Source organism: Phaseolus vulgaris, chromosome 2 (genome assembly GCF_000499845.2).
Source record: "Phaseolus vulgaris cultivar G19833 chromosome 2, P. vulgaris v2.0, whole genome shotgun sequence".
Classification (NCBI taxonomy): domain Eukaryota; kingdom Viridiplantae; phylum Streptophyta; class Magnoliopsida; order Fabales; family Fabaceae; genus Phaseolus; species Phaseolus vulgaris.
Window position 1 is genome coordinate 19,315,539 of NC_023758.2, and position 19,923 is coordinate 19,335,461.

Genomic DNA, 19,923 nt, shown 5'->3' on the forward strand with positions numbered 1-19,923 from the left:
TTTGGAAACTTCAAAAACACAATGAAATTGATATGTAAGAACTTATGTGGATCTATCACTCAAGCATGAACTCAAATCTAAAAGAAAAAAATGCACCAAAGGATCACACAATTCAAAATATAAACTGGACTAAAAAAACAAATCAAGAAACCAAATCAATCAAGAAAAGTACTATTAGAATTTGATGACAATTCTTGGAAACACATGACTTGACAAAACATGTATAGATTCATAAAATCAAAAGACTCAAGAACCAAACAATTTTCACCGATTGAATCATCAATAAATACTCAAATTCTACAAAAACAAAACAGTATACCATAACCCAATGAATCCTACATAAAATTTGCAATATAGAAGCTCAAGATCAATTTGAACATGTTTACACCTATTGGATTGAAGCAAAACAACAACTAAAATCAAAATCAAGACTCCATACAGCAAGACAATCAAGAATACTTGAAGAAAAACACGGAATTAACATGAAAAACAGAATCAAAATCAAGATAAGGCACTTATCTCTTAAAGACCATAACTCATGATACCAAATGATGGAAAAGTGCTTTAATCCTTTGGAGAATTGTTGGTGGAGTTTGCGGAAGCTCAATGGATGCTCACGGTCAAAGCTCTCCTAAGAGATGATGGTTGCCTTGGAGGTGCAAGCTAGGTATGGAATGTGAGTGGTGAGGCCATCTCACTTTGGTAGAATGAAAGTTTCAAGATCAAATGTCTAACCTAGAGAGGTAGGAGAAGACAAGTAGTGAGATTGGCACAAAATTGGCAGCAATTCACTATTAGATTAATCTTGAAAATACATGAGGTAGGCTCCTCCTTTTATAGCAAAGGAGGACCGGATTTGGCCAAAACAAATGGAGGGAAATTTGAAAGCTAAAGGTTTGAATCTTGGCGCCTAATTGTAGCTCACATGGGAAGTGTGACTAGGTGTGCTCCATGTGCTTCAGTTAGGTCTAAATGACTGGCCATGGTTAGATTAGGTGTTTCTAGAAACTCTAATTTAACCTAGGTTGGTTTTAGATGCCTAAATTCAACCTAATTACAATTAAGCAAAAATACAAGTAAAATTCGTATTCTACTTTTTACAAAAATAAATTTTATTCTACACTAGAGTTTATGGCTTCTTGAACATGTATAATAAGGTTTCTCTGCCATCAGTGGCAGCATCCCAATCTTCTTGAAGCTTCTTAGCCATGGCTCTAGTGGTTGGCCCAATTCTACACTTTGGTGGGCTTGCATTTGAGTTGGAGCTTGGGCCTCTTTCATCAATTCTTAGGGTTTGTAGTCAGCTCTAAAGGAGTACATGTAGATGAACAAAAGGTAGGAACAATTAGGAATTGGCCTATACCCACAAATATTAATGAAGTAAGAAGTTTTCATGGGTTAGCTAGTTTTTATAGAAGATTTGTGAAATATTTTAGTACTATTTTTGCCCCTCTCAATGAAATAGTAAAGAAAGATTTAGTATTTAGATGGGGCCAAGAACAAGCTAAAGCTTTTGAAACTTTGAAAGATAAATTGACTAAACTTCCCATTTGACACTACCCAACTTTACTAAGTCATTCGAGATAGAGTGTGATGCTTCTAATATAGGCATTGGGGTTGTTCTCCTTCAAAAGGGTCATCCCATAGCTCATTTTAGTGTGAAATTAAAAGGAAGTCACCTCAATTACTCCACTTATGACAAAGAGCTTTATGCTTTTGTTAGGGCTTTACAAAATTGGCAGCACTATCTTTTCCTCAAAGAGTTTGTGATACACAGTGATCATGATCAATCTCTTAAATATTTAAAAAAGCCAGAGCAAACTTAACAAGAGACATGCTAAGTGGGTAGAGTTTATTGAGCAATTTCCCTATGTGATCAAACATAAGCAAGGCAAGCTAAATATGGTTGCAGATGCTCTTTCTAGAAGACATAGCTTGCTAAATTTTTTAAACACTCACTATCTGGGTTTTGATCATATTAAGGAAATTTACAAAGATGACCTTGATTTTTCTCACATCTTGCAAGAGTGCTTAAAAGGAGCCCACAAAGACTTTTTCATCCATGAAGGTTTTCTTTTTAAAGGAAAAATACTTTGTGTGTCCTAAGAGTCTTTGAAACAATCTCTTCTTAAAGAGGCACATGAGGCTGGATTAATGGGATATTTTTGGGTAGCAAAAACCTTAGATACCTTGCATGAACAATTCTTTTGGCCCAACATGGGAAAATTTGTACACAATTTTTTGTGATAAATGCATAGCATATAAGAAAGCTAAGCTTAGGGTTCAACCCCATGGTTTATATACCCCTCTGTCCATCCTTGACATGCTTTGGGTAGATATTTCAATGGATTTTATTCTAGGCCTTCCAAGACATCTAAGGGTATGGATTCTATCTTTTAGGTGGTGGATCGTTTTTCCAAAAAGACTCACTTCATTTCATGCCACAAGGTAGATGATGATTGTAATATTGTCAATCTCTTCTTTCAGAAAGTTGTTAGATTGCATACACTTCCTAAAAGTATTTTATCTGACATAGACTCTAAGTTCTTGAGTCACTTATGGAAAACATTATGGGGAAAACTTGGCACTAAACTGATGTTTTCTACTACTTATCATCCTTAAATAGACGTACAAACAAAAGTGGTCAATAGAACTTTGTCACAAATGTTGAGATACCTTATTTCCAGGAATTCAATGGTATGGGAGGACTTACTTCTTCATATTGAGTTTGCTTATAATAGAGTAGTTAATTCTACTACTTCTCACACTCGTTTCGAGGTGGTGTATGGGTTCAATCCCCTTATACATCTTGACCTACATCCTATTCCTGTACTTGAAGAGGTGTTGTGCGAAGATGGTTTTGAAAAAGCAACATTTATTTAAAACTTACACCAAAACGTCAAGGGAAAAATAGAAAGAAAGGTAGGCAAGTATGCTCAACATGCAAATAAGGGGCGTAAAGAAATTATCTTTGAACCTACGGACTGGGTATGGATTCACTTGAGAAAGGATAATTTTCCTACTGAAAGGAAATCTAAATTCCTTCCATGTGGTGATGGTCCCTTTCAGATCATTAAAAGGATCAATGATAATTCTTATGAGTTAGATCTGCCTAACACGTATTTAGGGAGTAATTCTTTTAATGTTAGTGATCTAACTCCTTTCTCTACAGGTGTTTCAAATTCATGGACGAATTCTCTCCAACCTGGGGAGCATGATGAAACCCTGACTGATAGAGCATCTAGTGAGCTAGTCAAACCTTCTAGAAGGATAACTAGAAGCATGACACAAGACCTAGGGCTAGGTTAGACTCATTCCATAGAAAAGTGACTTATAGCCTATTATGCCTCAGAGGATTATCAGGATCAAAACCCAAAATATTGGACCTGAGCACCAACTATTTTCCCTCCTTTGTATTTCAGTAGAATAGAATTTAATTAGAATGAATTGGACTTGTACCAAAAGCCCACATTTTAACCTAACTTCTAGAATACACTCCCCATGTGCTTCACTCTTTTTGACCTAACTTCTAGAAAGCCTTTTACATGTGAGACACCATTCGAGCCTAGATTCTAGAAGGTTTTCTTTATGTGCCGCTCCTTCATGGCTCTCTTGCTCCCCAAGGCACCTTATGCTATAAATAGAGTGTCTTACCCCTTGTAAATCACATTGAAGGATAGTAAAGAAACTCTACTTGAGTGATTCTTAAGTGTTCTAAATTCCCTCTGAGTCTTATCTTGGTAGAGAATGTTGCAAGTGGTTTCTTTCACCTTTCCATCTCTATGATTCCATAATCCGCCTAAGGCTTCTTTTCCTTTAACTTTTTCATTTTTTTCCTTTCATTATTCTGTCTATTCTCTTTCAATTTTTCTCTATTGTCATTTTAATTTTGTGTCTAATCATCATAGAGTGTGCATTTTTCTCTTTACTCTTTTGAAGAGAACCTTCACACTTACTTAACCACTTGGTTAAGTTCGTGTCTAGTGGCAATCTTCATTTAGTTATCACCTTATCTTGCTAATCACAACTTAATTCAAGTGAAAATCATAAAAACATGTGTAATTGCAATTCAACTCATATAAGATACCAATTTAGAAGTTAGTTTATCAATTTTTATTAATAATAAAAATTACTTAAGATATCAATAGTTTTCTAGTTTATAAAATAATATCTAACTTAGTCAATATAGTAATTTTTGCTGCTTGTGGTGGTATTTTTCGTGGGAGTATGAGAGAGTTTATTGGTGGTTTATATGCTTTTCCTGGATATTCAATGTTTCGGTTGCTGAGTTCTATGGTGTGATTCATACAATTGAAGAAACCAAAAAGATAGGTTTTCCATGTTTGTGGCTTGAATTTGATTTTGCCTTAGTTTGTGTTGTATTTACTGTTAGAATTAATGTTCCTTGGACCCTTCATTATAGGTGGAACAAATGCCTTGATTATTTTAGGAAAATTTATATTTAGAATTTCTCACATTTTTCGTGAAGGCAATGCTTGTGCTAGTAAGCTTGTTAATTTAGGTTTCATTCATAAGGAGAAATTTCATTGGTATAATAGGCTTCCATCTAGCTTATTCTTAGAATTCTTTATTAATACTTATAGATACCTAAGTATCACTTTTCTTAGGTTGTTTTTGTTGAACCAAGTGGTGTTCAAGCTTTGAAGAATCCAAACCCTTTGAAGGATGTTGAAGCCTTTGCTGTGCTTGGTGTTGTTGTGCTGGTTTAGCTTAGTTCTGGGGTAGTTTATATGTTGTAATCCACCCTTTGATTAAATCTAAAGCATAAGCATCTCAATCTTTGTGAAAGTAAAATGTTTTCAAACTAAGTTAAAACAACCAATTGTTTTCTCGAAACAACCGATTGTTTATACTTAGGTGTTTTGAGAAAAAGATTGAAAATTGTTTTTAAAATGGTTGAACTGTTAAGAACCAAAACAACCGATTGATTCGAGGAAACAACCGATTGTTTGTTTTGGGACCATAACATAAAAATTGTTTTATCTTTGACTGAGCTTTAAATGTTTTAACTGCTTACGCTCCAGTCATTAAATGATTTAACCAATCTTTTAATGCAATTTAAGAGTTTGTTAAGATTTGATAACAAACTACATCTTTGAATAAATTCAGAAAAACAGATTTGACAATGAATCTTTGACAAGTGTTTGCTAAGAGTTTTTGAGTTTTTCAAAGAGCTGAGATTGCTAAGAGCTAGAGATTGATCAAAGTTTGTGGAATAGGATTCTGCTTGTATTGATTTCAGATTATCTTCTGTAACAAGTGTAATCCTTGTACTCTCTGTGAAACAAGTTTCGTTTCTGTGTTTGCTAAGATTGGTTGTGTGTTCTTGAGGGGATCAAGATCAGCAATCTTGGTGTAGGTGTGTTGACCAAGGAGAGTGTGTTTCTTGAGGTGTTCAAGGTCATTCTCTTGGTTGTTGTGTAAGTGATCAAGGTGTGATTGCTTAGTGGATTTCCTCAGGGTTTCTGAGAAGACTGGATGTAGCTCTGGATTTGGAGGGAACCAGTATAAACTCTGTGTATAATCTCTCTTTCCCTATCTCTTTAATTTCAGTTTTGATATTTGATAACTGGTATAAACAACCGATTGTTTCGGTAAAACAATCGATTGTTTTTCCAGTATTGTGCTTTTGCTTTATGTTTTGAAAAACTGATTTCTTAATCAAGGTTTTCTTGAAGTATTTTCATTCTAGGCTTAAAAGTTTACAAAAATCTTTCTTAAACAATTCACCCCCCCCTCTCGTTTAAGGCCATATATTCTAACAGTTTTTTATGGATTTTGGCCTAATCTCCCATATTTGCTTGTATTTTCTTTATTTTCATTTTTTTTAATAATACTATTTTCATGTGGTGACAGATGATTGTTAAAATCTGAAGTCAGCCTAATTAAAATGTCAAGTTTTATAATGATGTCTAACAAAATGTCAAGTTTTTTAATAATGATGTCTAACATAATTAATTATTTTTTATCTTTAAAATTAATTTTTATTTAATGATTTTGTTCTAATGATATTGTAAATGTAAACAACTTATATATTTTTATTTGTTTAGTGAAAAATACAAACTATTTGGTTTAGAGAGTAAACTTGAATAGTAACTTGTGGATCCACTGCATCACTGTGAAACCTCCAATTATAATACGAGAAAGATACTTTCCATTAAAAATAAAACATTCACTTAACAATAATAAATTTATTATTAAAAAATAATTAACAAATAATTAAAATAATAGTTTATTTAATTGTTAATTGGTGGATACTGTTTTTCGTCTGAAACTATCAAAGTTATAATAGAACACGTAAAAGATTACACCTTTGAAGATGTTATTATTGCTTAAACCAGACGTAAGAGAAAACTAAGCCCATTTTGCCATAAGAGACATGCCACCAGCACCCAAAAACACTGCTAGGTAAGATTTTAGTTGAAGGGTGATGCTACCCTGCAACCTCGGGCTCATGAAATCAGCAGAGAGAAGGTCAACCAAAGCCATGTAGATCAAAAGACCAGCAGAAGAAGCGTTGAGCAACCCCACAGTGATTAGTGCACTTGGGCTGTTCTCTTTGTAGGTCGTGGACAATGCAATTCCTAGGGCAATTCCAAATGGGGTTGTCACGGAGAAAAAAAACACCATGATGGCCTTCTTTAAGAACTTGTACTGAGCCTGTTCAAAACTTGAAGGGTTAGTTTTATCAACATAGAAATGGAAAACTTAATTATGCATGTTCATACTCTTTCTGGTACATATATATACCTGCAGAATGCATCCTCCTAGACCCATGCCTTCAAACAATTGATGGAAGCATAGCGCTGCTATAAGACCTTTTATGGTGCATGTGTTGTTTGAGCCTCCCAGGCCAAGTCCTATAACCACTGAATGAACCACAATTCCAAGTTCTAATACCTGCATTTCCAATGTTCTTTTTGCTTACGATAATATTAAATTATACATTCACCAGCTTATATTATTTTGAACTGATTAAGTTTTGTATTTTTTAAAAATGAAGAACTTAATCGCGTTAATGTTAAAATTTATGAGCATTATGATAATATTTTCTTTTTGTGCAGGGAATTACTAGAGATATAACAGTTGAAAATCCAGACTAGTCCCTAGAAGGAAACATGTAGGAGATGACAGTCTACTAGCTGGATGTAGTGTGAGCATAACTCCACACTTACTATTTTTTTGTTTGGTCAGCAAAGTCCACACTTCTTACTATAATCTAGTTTCACAGTGGTTGATTTGAACAATTATAAACATAGACTTTGATGTATTTTGAAAACCAGTTAATTTGTATTAATTTCTAGTTGTTTAGTCCAGTTTTGTGTCTTATATTTTTAATAATTATATATTAATAATAATAAAAATTGTTAACAGATAAAAATGATATTATTTATTTGAAAATATATATTGAAAAAATACCTTGTTTTTTACTTCTTCTTTTATACAATTTTATAATATATATATAGTGATAAAAAAACTTTGGGTAAACTCAATTTTTCATCTCATATTTCGGATCGCATTTTGCAATAGATGTCCTGATCAAACTTTTAGAACATTAACACAAAGACAAATTTGTTTCAACTAATCTAAGGAGAAATGAATGCAAATTTTTAAAAACATCAAGTAAATATTTATGACAAATAACTATATAATTAAAGTTAATTATGGATGATGCAAAAGTTCAAAAGAATTATCATACGATCTAAAATCATCATGTTCTTGTTTAGTAATTTCTGATGACAAAACTTTGAGAGAAATAGTTAGTAACCAAACTGTTTACTTTGCATGAGAGAAACAATCTTACCATGGCAACAACTCGATAACGTAGAAGTTGTGATTCTTGGCCTTCAGGCTTGTTCTCAGAGTGGTGGTGGTGGCCATGGAAATGGCCAAAGTTAACAGCTGAACCCATCTCTCGGTCTCCACCACCTTCCGGGCTGCTCTCAGCTGGAATAATCTCAGTCCTAGACTTCTTGGTGTAAAAACTAGTGGCCAAAGAGTCCACCATCATCGTTATTAACGCAGAAAACATAGCCACAAGTCCCGAAAACGGAAACTCATGCCACGGTTTCTCCTTCAAGCAATCAGACCACAACATGTCAAAGGAATCGGGAAGCACGTGCATGAAGCCCGTTCCAAGAATTATACCAGCCGCGAAGCACTTCACAATTATGAAGAGATCGTTTTCAGGGCTCAAGGCTGGGACTGAACGTGTCACTAAGGGTAGTGTCACGCCAATTATGCTAGAGACTAAGATGGTGAATATGGCTATGAGTTTTAGTGGCAGGGCTTTCTTTTTGTTGTTGCATGGATTTGCTGATTCAGCTTCACAATCAGCCACAGCTTGAGGTGTGAGAAGAGTGAAGAGAATGAAGAAAACAAAGATCATCTTGAAAAGAGTCATTGAAGCAATGGCCATTGTGGTTGTCTTTCTCAAACTCTGCAGGTCACGCACTTCTCAGTGTGCTCTATTAGATGGTTGTAATACAGAATGTGAGTTTGTGAAAGTTAATAAGAGTGGTTGAGGGAAGGTTGCATAAATTTTGAAAGGTGTCAATGTATCACATCCCTTTCTGTAATTAATAGCAGTAAACAAGTGCACCACAAATGATAAAAAATTCCAGGATGGATGCATACACCAACTAAAGTGACTGCACATGAGAAGGATTAGTGTTATTACTACATAATTAACCTTACAAAATGGTACTACGGCAAAGATCACAAATGAATTGCAATAGGATATTACAATGAAAATGTTTATATATAAAATGGGTACTGAAGTAAATACATATCACATAGACGGAGACAAGTGGAGATTGCATGAATGAACAAAGATATGAAGTGTTTTCTTTGAATTATTCCTACAAGATCAATCTTTAGCATTCATGATTAAGGGAGGAGTGTACAAAGAAGAAAAGAGAAACAGGCAAAGGCATGGAAAAAGAAAACTAAGGAAAGGATTTGACTGAAGTGTATCTATATTATAGAAGACTATAAACCTTGGACTATACACGAGAATGGAAGAATAAAACTAAAAAGCAAAACAGAATCTGAAACAAAATTGAGAAAAAAACATCAGATGCACAACATCATCACGGAAACACGGAAGGCATTAAACTAAACATCTTGCAGTAAGGAAAAGACCTTTTCGAGATGTTTGTTTGAGACATATTAAGATCTTAAGAAAAGCTTGATGTTGGAACAATAAAAAACTGGCTAAGAAGATGAACAACACGAGTAATATCATATAGTGTATTTCACTACAATAAAATCATGAAATAGAAATCAATTTTTAGAGACAAAAAATAATTAGTTGTTATAGTGACTAAATTAGATACCATTTTAGAAACTAAAAAACTTTTGGTTTCTAAATTAGTTTTTATTATTTTTAAATGGTTTCTAAATTGGTGTCTAATTAGCAATCAAGGTTTCTGTCTCTAAAAATTGGTTTATATTTCATGATTTTCTTGTATTGTTTGTAAGGTAGATTAGTCTTCCAATAAGTCTTCGTGAAGAATAGGGATAAGTAAGAGGTTCACTAGTTATGGAAGAAATGTGAAAGGAGAAGTCCATGGGTGTTGAAACGGGTGCAAAGCAAGCATGCCAATCATTAAAAAGATCCAAGAGGTATATTTTCATTGACATAAATGAATTCCTTTGTTGGTCCTTACAACTTCAAGCTCGAGAAAATATGTGAGATCACCAAGATTCTTTATTTTGAAAGTTTCATCAAGCATTGTAGTGATATTGGATCAAGCATTGTAGTGATATTGGTTATGTTTGTGATGTTGCTACCAGTTGGCAACTAGCTTGTTAAGTTGGAATCAGTGAACTTTAAAATAATGAGTGATCTACAAAAACTTATGTAAAATCATGTGAAAATAGAAAACTAGAGACTTTGACATACAATTGGCAGTTAGCTTGTGTTAAGGTTATAAAGTGTTTTGTGTAGGCAACATACCTAGTTTTTCTTTATTTTTTTTACTTGATGAAGTTTCATGTAGACTTTCTCATGTAGATCACCATAAAGAATGATGTTAACATCAAGTCCTTTTAAATGCCAACTATGTATTGCAACCAAGAATAAAAGAACCTAAATAATTGTTAATTTTGCAATAGGTGAAAAAGTATCCATGAAATATATTCCTCTAATTTAGTCTATCCTTTCGTAAAGAGATGAGTTTTGTATCATCAATAGATTCATCAACATTATACTTCACTTTGTATACCCACTTGTACCCAATAACAATTTTATATGCAGGTAAAGAGGTAATGGTCCCTTGAAAACAGGAAACAATAGAGTTGAATTGTGTTTTTAAAAAAATTCAATTTTTTCATGTTATCGTTTGTTTAAATGTTGTTAGATGATAAATGAATATATAAAATATTTGATAATTCTTTGTGAAAATTGATTCTAATATTTTCTTACTTCTTTTAGTTAGTTAAACAATAGAATAGCATGTAATGTAAAACAATTAAGGAAAGAAGTTACTAAGTATTTTTATACTGGTTCGTTTGATCTTACATATACTACATTAATTTCTTGATCAACCAATCAAAATCCACTAAGCAGTTTACCGTTGTGAAGTACAAAGTGAGAACTATTTAATCAAGTCACTTCTAACGAACACTGAGTATTCTTAAAACCACCCACTCCTGACTGAACATCGAGTGTTCTTGGCATTGGCCATTTGGCTCAACATAGATATAACTCAACCGTTAGTTTTGCTCACTAGAGAGGGTAGCGTCTTTGACATATACAAGGTTTAAGCTTTCTCCACGAGTAGGTGGAGATGAAGACAAAGTGTTCTTATAAAGCTTTAGGGCACGTAAAAATTTCAATAGAGTTTTGGCACTTGCAAAGTATGGCTAGATTTCTTATTGTTCTTTTCTTCGAAGCATGTCTTCTTAAGCCTTTAGAAAAGTAGTTGTTATGTTACTTTTTCTGTCCATTGAGTAGCTTTAGATTTTCCTTGTTGTCTTCTTTCTTCTCTCATCATTGTCTAATGAGCTCTGATATTGAGAAGCATTAAATGCATGGCATGGAGCATTAAATTCTTTTTTCTTTTTTACACCACTTATTTGATAGTTGGCAATACTTATCCTCCTCGGTAGAAAATCCTTTTACACCAAACATTGATTAAAAGTGCACACCGTACAAGATACACAGCGGAGTCAGAGTTGAAACTAGCCATCTCAAAGTTGGTAGTCATTTCAGCTTTATCTCATATCCCAAGACATTTTTAAATGTTGTAGCTTGGTTTGGATCTACCTTGGATAAATGTAGAAGACATTCTTTGTTTTTTCATACTTAAGCTTTAGAATATTCTTTATGTTTTTCACCTTGCAGTCTTGATTTGTGCTTATCGTGTGAATGATCTTCATTTAACTTAATAGCCGAAGTATGCTCTATCGTCTGTCAGACAAAGCATATGCATTTATGATTTCATCATTCTTTAGAGGAACCATAGGCATTTGTTATTTGATTAGCTTCTGTCAGACGCAGTTGCTTCATATATTCCACACACTAAGCTTATTTTGCTTCATGTATTCTAAGTATTGCTTGTTCTGCTTCATGTATTCTAAGTTAGGCTTGTTCTGCTTTATGTATTCCAAGCACTAGGCTTACTATATTTTTAGCACATAATATATGTTGTTTTGTTCAAGAGATTTAATTTCTTCATTCATTACCTTTATCTAGGTATCATGTTTTAAGGCATTTTTATAAGTGGTTGCCTTTTATTTTAGTATTTATAGATAAGATCACCTATTGAAAAGAATGAGTGAATCTAACATAAGATATATTAATTTTGTTGATAAGTATGGAGGATGCAAGAGATACTCGATAATCTGGTAAATAAGTAGGTGGAATTCTTATTTTTGTAATCGTTGAGGAGAAGATTAGCTTACATTTAAAGGCTCATCTTGTGTTTCAATATCAATAATTTCATTAATAATATTTTCCTTTCAAAGTAGATTATTGGTAAAATCATCATGATAGGGTAAAGGTAAAGAAGGTTGAAAGATGTAGCAATATCATGTAGAATATGTGATTGAAGAAAATGATCCCCATAAAATTAAATTGTGAAATATCAATGTTATGAGTTTGCATATTCTATACAATATACCTTTTGCTCTTTGGTTAGCCAAGAAAAATTATAGCAGTTACATGAGTGTCAAGTTTCTTTCTATTAACAGTTATAGTGCTAACAAAACATAGACATCCAAATACACAAATGTTATTAAGATCACAAGTTTTCATATATAGTTTTTCAAAATTAAATAATTTTTAAAAAATGGTGTAGGTGAGTGATTTATTAAATCAACAACATAGTTAACAAAATAACACTAATTGTGTGGAAACATTTGATTAAAACAGACATTCATGATATGTTGATGTTTTCTCTCTATAATTCCATTTTGCTTGGGTGTTTCTAAACAAGTTTGGTGAATAATCCCTTGAGAATTAAATTAGCCTTTCTTGACAAATTCAAGTCCATTATCATATCTTATAATTTTGAGATGTTTGTCAAACTGATTTTTAACAAAGTATTGAAATTTCAAGGTGGGTATAGGTTTCATATTTGTGATTCATAAGACAAATCCATGTAAAACAAGAATAATCATCTACAATAGTAACAAAATATATATGACCATGTAAAGAAAAATTGGAACAATGTCCCAAATATCAACATGTATCAATTCAAAAGGTTATAGTCATGAAAAACATAAAAACCAACATTAGCATCTACTATAAAAAATTTCTCTTTGGTTTTCAAATCTTGAATCACACAAGAATTGGAGGTGAAAAGAATTTCCAAATTGAGGGAAGAAACAAATTTAGAAATAGAAATAAAATTATCTTAAAGAAAGAAAGAAAGAATGATTTAGACCTCTAAGCAATGTAAGAACATTAAACACACCAAAACAAACTCTCTAGTCTAGGTCTAAGGAAAAAATTGGCACCATTTATGAGAATAAAAAAGAAAAAAGTAGTTCCAAAGACAAATTTTTATTCCCTTCGTGGAGCTTGTTCTGATATGCTTTTCGCTTATGAGTTAAGATAAAAAATAATTTAAATACATTTTCCTCACTTAACTCTCTTAAATGTATTTTAAAAGAAAAAATTTCAAACTTCAAAACAAATAATATCTCAAATGCAGTCATTAACTGATGTGACCGAAAAATACATGAAGATGACCAAGGAAGCTATACTTGAAGGGTCATCTCAACAAGCAAATAAAGACTTCATCAATAGAAGAAATGGACAAGGCCCAAAGCATTTGAAGTTCTTCTTATTAGTCTTCTCAAAATGAGGCCCAAGCCCAATTAATATCTTTTTTGTAATATCTTTAGAATAGATTTAAAATAGAACATAAAAAGGGAAGTATGAATAGGAGTATAGGACTTATGAAGAGTAGTACAAAAAGTCACTTTTTCCATGGAGCATGTAACTTGTTGCGCGACATTTTCATATGTCTTTGCCTTCCCATGCCTTTTCATTTTCATATGCCTTTTCATATGACCAGCCCTCTACACTATAAAGAGGTGCTTGGCTATTGTAAACATAACATTAGATTGAAATTGAAAGTAAAGTTACTCTTCTATAGTTGAGAGAGATTTTGTGAGACTTGTTCTCCTTCTCCTAGTCTTATCTTGTGGGTTTTGGAAACTCTCAAGTGGTGGAACTCTCACTCATCTTGGAGCCAATCATCCTTCAAGTGGCGTGACCATTCCCAAGTCTTCAACCACATAAGTTTCTTCAACTCTTCATCTTTTTCTTCCATACCCATTCTATATAAAAAAAAAATCTAAAACATGTTTTGTTTCTTCTTCTAGATTTTGAATCGGTCAAATGTTGCTATTGAATGTTTCTAATCGGTAGTTTGTTATTGGTTCTTGTTTTAATCGATTAGAATTACTTGTTGATGTTATATTCGGTTCATGTTCTTGAAATAGGTTTCATTTTTGGTTTGTGTTGTTCTTCATTATCTTGGCTTGTGTTCTTGAATTGCTATTAGAATTTTGATCCTAATTCATAAAAGTGTCACATAATAAATCATCTTTTAATCAACTCACATCATGAACCCTACCAACACTACCTCAACAAACCTGAGTTGGAAACAAATTTAATTTCTCGTAAAACTTTTTCGCCCCCCCCCCCCCCTCCCCTCTCCTCTTCCATTTTCCACTATTAAACTAGAAACAAGATTAATCCATATACATTAGGGTCAAAATTCAAATTTATTACTTAAAAAAAGTAATTTTCCATGCACATCCTAAACTCCAGCCTTACCTCTCCAAATTGATATGCATAATTTAGTCTCTAAATATCTTTTGTTCCTTTGGAAAAAATAGGGTTTTATAATGTGTATAGACAACTATTTAAACGGAAGATTCGTCTACAAAAAATCGGTGGTAGTTTTTAAAATAAGATCAACATATAGACTATAGTTCTAATTATAATTGTCGTCTATTTGAAAACAGAGAATATAAACTACGGTTTTAGGGGCAATCATTGCCTATAGTGGCCACTATAAGGGTTTTTAGGCAACTTGCCTATACCTGTGTCCACCATATAGAATACAATTATTAGGTCATAATCGTCATCTACGACCTCTCCTTATTGTCATTGCTCTCATTCCTTGTAGTGTCTTCCTTGTTTTTTATGTTGTTTTTCATACTTTTTGTGTTTTCTTAATGAATTTTTCTCCATTTTGAGTGTTGAACGAGTGTGTTTTCCTTGTTGGTCATGTTCTCCTTGTTGTCATTGTTGTGTGTCACCGTTGAAGCTTTTGAGTTCATCCACAATCTCTGCTCCTAATGAGGACCTAGGAGAGAGCGCGCCCACTGACCAAGTCCAGCCTTCCAAGAGGATGACTCAGAGCATGACCCAAGATACATGGCTAGGTCAGGATCCACCTCTAGCCAATGCTTCAGTGCCTAGCCTTCCCCTGGGGATCACAAGGAGTGGATATTGAACTTAAAGCTTTGATATCTCCAATTACATGAAGATTGCTTGAAGGCTGGGTTGCTGCTTGTGGGCATGGGTTCTGGATAGATTAGAATTTTTCAATCCACTTTTAGCTTAATCTAAAACTGGATCAATCAAGTTTTTTCAAAAGAAAAGTTTTTTTTCAAAGTAGTGAAAACAAATTGTTGATTTATCGTTTCAATCGGTTGTTTTACACTCAGTGATTTTGAAAAGGATTTGAAAAAGCTGAAACTAGTCGACCTAAACAGTCAAGGCCAATTTAATTGGTTGAATCGAGTTTTCAATCGATTGGTTTTTGAAAAATCTTAACAGAATTTGTTAAGTCTGGTAAATTTGTTTTCCATGATTCGAAACTGTTTTGGCCCTTGATTAAAAGTCTTAAACGACTGTTTTTGAGACTATATAACTGGTGTTTACATCTCTGAAAAAGAAGAGATCAGATTACCAAAAAGATTAAAGTTTTTCAAGATTGCAAGATTGCTTAAGGTTTTGTTTTGGTTAAGAGTGGAATAGGAAACTGTTGTAATCCTTCTGTATCAGGTTTGATCCTTCCTATTCTTACTTGTATTCGTTTCATATTTGTAAAACTTGTAAGGTACTGGCATCAACAGTCAGAGGGTGTTCTGACTTGTAGTGAATTGTGTATCAAAGAGGGTGAATGTTCTTGGAGGGCTCAAGACCACCTCTTTGGTGTTTGTGGTTTGTAATCTAGGTTTGATTACATAGTGGAATACCAATGTTTTCTGAGGACTGGATGTAGCTCTTAGTGTAAGAGTGAACCAGTATAAATTTGGTTGTGTGATTCTCTTTTTCCCTAACCTCTATTATAAAGTCGTTTTTATAAACTACTAATAAAAACAACCGATTGAATCACAAAAACAACCGGTTGATTTTCTAGAAATTAACTAAAACAGATTTGTAACTTGAGCATTTTCATTCTTTTGGCTTTGATTCTTCATTGGCTTTCTCCACACCTTCAAAGTTTGCGAAAAACGTTTAAAAAAAATTCCACCCCCCCCCCCCCCGTCTTGGAGTAGAGTCCACGCCTTAGGAGTTGAGCATCAGCTAGTGTCTTTATTTGTAATCCCAGTACAATATATTTCTTTTAGCATAATAGGGGGTGTGCTTATCACTTTCGCTTGTGCATAGCCTTTTAGGGAAGGAAGTTGACCTAGTTTCTAGAAGAATGGCCTTAGGGTGCGGCATTGACCTAGTCAATGCTAAGGCCGTCCCACTTTTACCTTCTCATCCTACCCTTGCTTCATCTTATTTTCCAAGGCACCGTCTCCTATAAATAGGGTTTCTTACTCCTTGTATTTGGCATGTTGAAATTTGATATAGAACGAAAACTTTGCACAAATTATGTGAGGCTTGTATGCTCTAGCTTAGGTCTTATCTTGTGAGAGTTGAGAGCTCTTCAAGTGGCGACCCTCCATACTCATCTTGGAGGATCCACACTCCAAGTTGCGTGTTCAATCTCATCCCACACCATAAGCTTTCTTTCCTTCATCTTCTTCTTCCATTTTCCATATACCATTGTTATTGTGTTTTGTGTTCTTGTTTTTGGTTCCATTATTCAATTCGGTTCCATCTATCTCTTTTGTTTCCTTTTGCCTTTAGAAATAAACCTTTGCACTTACTTAACATCTTGGTTAAGTTCGTGTCCAGTGGGGATCTCCCTAGGTCTCACCTTGTATTTGCTAAAATTTAAATCATAAACAAAGTGTAACTCTTAAAATGAATAAATCTAAAATTAACTCACATCAACTTCTTTATCACAACCTCTGTCAACCATCTTGATTTTTTACAACCTGAAGTCACTCTCAAAAAATTTCTCGATATCAAACTAGGACAAGAAAAATAAAAACAAGATTGAAGAATACATTTTAAGATCACCTATACTATAAGTGACAGTTCTGTATATAATCGTCGCCTATAATAATCTAATAGACTATGATTATGCAATTGCCGTCTATAATTTAAAATTAAAAACGATATATGCATAGACTGTTCCATCGTCTAAAACCTTTAAAAACCGTTATTTAAAAACGTTTTTACAGTAGTGTAAAATAGTGTAAGTTGAAAAGTTGGATTACCAGTTGAACGGTTTAAAAAATGATAAATCGAGTTCTCATTTTAAGCTCAAAACATGTCAACAATAAATAAAGTTAACTTCTTTTGAAAAAATATTTTTCATGGAACAATTTTGACCAACAGTTTTTCAATTTAAATAAAATAAATTTACTGTGTTTCAATTAAACATAAACAACTCAATCAAGTTGGTTTATGATTTTATGTTTATTTAAAAACATATAATAATTTATATTAAGTTTAATATAAATTTTAAAAACTTATATTAAGTTGAGATATAAAAAGTTATAATTTTGATCTATTTAAAAAATCTTAAAATTAAATAATTAAAATAATAAAAGAAAATTAATTTGAGGTGATAATAATAATAATAATACTATTATTATTATTACTATTATTATTATTATTATTATTATTATTATTATTATTATTATTATTATTATTATTATTAAGCCATTATCCTATTAATTCGATTAATCTTCAATACTCAATCCAATTGAAACCTTTTCATCGGGTTTATTGGATCCAACTGCACCACCCTTTGCTCCAACAAAGAGTAGATGGTTCTTCATGCAATTTTCTTAAAAATACTTTTTGTTCTTCAACTCTTGATACTATACTAATAAAGAAAGATTAATTCTTCAGGAACATCCGTTAAAATTGAAATTAAATAAAAATAATAAATAATATAAAAGATGCAGGGTCAGTCTGGAACATAATGCGTTGCAGTGTTGCATCAAATCAAAATATTGCATATTTTCATATATATTTATATATATTTATTAATTTATCTTTTAATAGCAAAAAAGAGTATGTATAATCTTTTAAAACTATAGGCAGATAAAAAAAGTTAGTGCCGTAAAAGAACATTCACAGAATCAAGATAAATCATTCATTTCCATAGATAAAAGAAATTATTGATATTCGAACTATAAGAGCGAATCAAACAAAATGAGTGAACACAAGGAAAAATGGAGAGTAGAATATGCAGATGCACCTGATTAGAAGCCATGTGTGGTGGTGAACTTGGTGGGTCTCCTGAACTGGATCTAGTCGTTTCTTCGTTCATGCTGGTTGAGTTGAGGCAGAGAAAAGGAGACAATGGAAGTAACGTGCTTCCGCTGCCATTCTTTAACTGCTACCAATAATTAATATCAATAATAATAGTTGAAAACTTCTTCAATTTCAATTCTTCCAATATTGATTGCTTTTAATTTCATCTTCCCATTTGTCTATGCCACTTTGTACTTGGTTCATTGGGTTACAAATAACAATATTTGCTAAATGCTGATAAAAAAAAACAATATTTGCTAAAAAGCTATTAATGTCTGAATTAGGTCTTACCCATCAAAAGAAGATTTGTACACCAACTTCAATCATCTTATTCATGATAAAAAGAGGTCAATCAATGAACACTCAACTACTATATTTTTTGTGAATTTACTAATAGTTGTGCATGTTGCTTAACCTTCTTAATTAGCTAGCCTTATTTTAATACAACTTCTATAGATCCTCTTATAAACATAAAACTTTGTAAATCCTTCATTTTCATTAAGCTTTCTTAAAAAGAAGTATTTAGATTTATATATTTTTTATAGTTATCCTTGCAATCCTTATACAACATCATTTTTGTTCTAGTCAAAAGTGGTTGATATAAAACAATGGTAGAAGTCAAAAGTTAAAAAACATGTAGTTGTGAAAGAATAATTGTACCTTTTATCATTTTTATCATATATTTGTATAATTATGGTGGAACCATTTAAGAATTTTTAAAGATAAGTTTGAAATAGTTATGGATAAAGTGATAATTACATATGAATTTTTATATACGGATTTGTATATAAATTGAGTGTTATATACGGATCTTTACATACAGATTCAAATTCGTATGTAAAGTAAGCGTTACATATGAATTTTTACATACGGATTTGAATCGGTATATAAAGTGAGCATTACATACAAACTTTTACATACGGATTCGGATCCGTATGTAAAGTGAGCGTTACATATGGACTTTTACATATGGATTCATATTTGTATGAAAAGTGAGCGTTACATACGCATTTTTACATACAGATTCAGATTCGTGTGTGAAGTGAGCGTTTATGGATTTTTACATACGGATTTAATTCATTATATAAATAGGCATTACATACAGATTTTTTTGTATGTAAGCCAAAAGTGATTACATACAGATTTAATCAGTGTGAATTTTGTACTTTATCTACTGATCAATTAGTCAGTAAAACTATTGATTGTACTTAATGGGATTAAAAGCAATGAGTAAACTAAAATAAAAAAATTAAAACAAAAAAGAAAACTTATATATTTTGTTCCCTCCATCATATTTGTTTTATTTCCTCCATAAGATTTCATTTCTCGCACTTGCTAAAAGTTTTAATTTTTCAAAACCTATTATCGTTCCATCCTCCAAACTTTTCTAAAACCCTTTGAAACCCTATTCCCTTGTAGAGAGGGCACAACTCCACCACCATTGTGTGATGTCGGTTCCAGTCATAAGATGGTGTAATGCATCCTTCCAAATACTGCACAAAGCTCACCTCTGAACCTAGTTCCCAAACCAAACCTCTAAACTGCGTTCCCAAATCAAACCTCTCAACCTTATTCCCAAATTAAAGCTCTAAACCTTTTTCCCAAATACCAAAATCGAAATCTGATAGCGAAGTTTCTCATTTGAGAGCATGCGGTTTTTCATCCAACCCTAATTGCGAAAATCGTAGCAGTGAAGTGGCAGATGATAGCTTCCGCATCCATTGGCGAGTCAAACCCTACCGTTAGAGGTAAAATTGTTTGAT

The 19,923-nt window shown here is 32.7% G+C and overlaps 1 protein-coding gene across 2 annotated transcripts; it reads right to left on the reverse strand.

Moving 5' to 3' along the window:
- Positions 1-6,229: 6,229 nt before the first annotated feature.
- LOC137810850 (fe(2+) transport protein 1-like) lies at positions 6,230-18,250 on the reverse strand. Of its 2 annotated transcripts, none has more exons than XM_068612317.1 (4): positions 18,105-18,250; positions 7,826-8,672; positions 6,772-6,921; positions 6,230-6,681 (listed from the first exon to the last, which is right to left on the reverse strand). In XM_068612317.1, exons 2-4 carry the CDS (start codon positions 8,438-8,440, stop codon positions 6,376-6,378), a joined length of 1,071 nt encoding a protein of 356 aa, XP_068468418.1. In that variant the 5' UTR covers positions 8,441-8,672; positions 18,105-18,250; the 3' UTR covers positions 6,230-6,375. The 2 variants fall into 2 exon arrangements, with proteins under 2 accessions (XP_068468418.1, XP_068468419.1); XM_068612318.1 differs by having other exon boundaries at positions 7,826-8,489; positions 18,105-18,241.
- Positions 18,251-19,923: the final 1,673 nt, after the last annotated feature.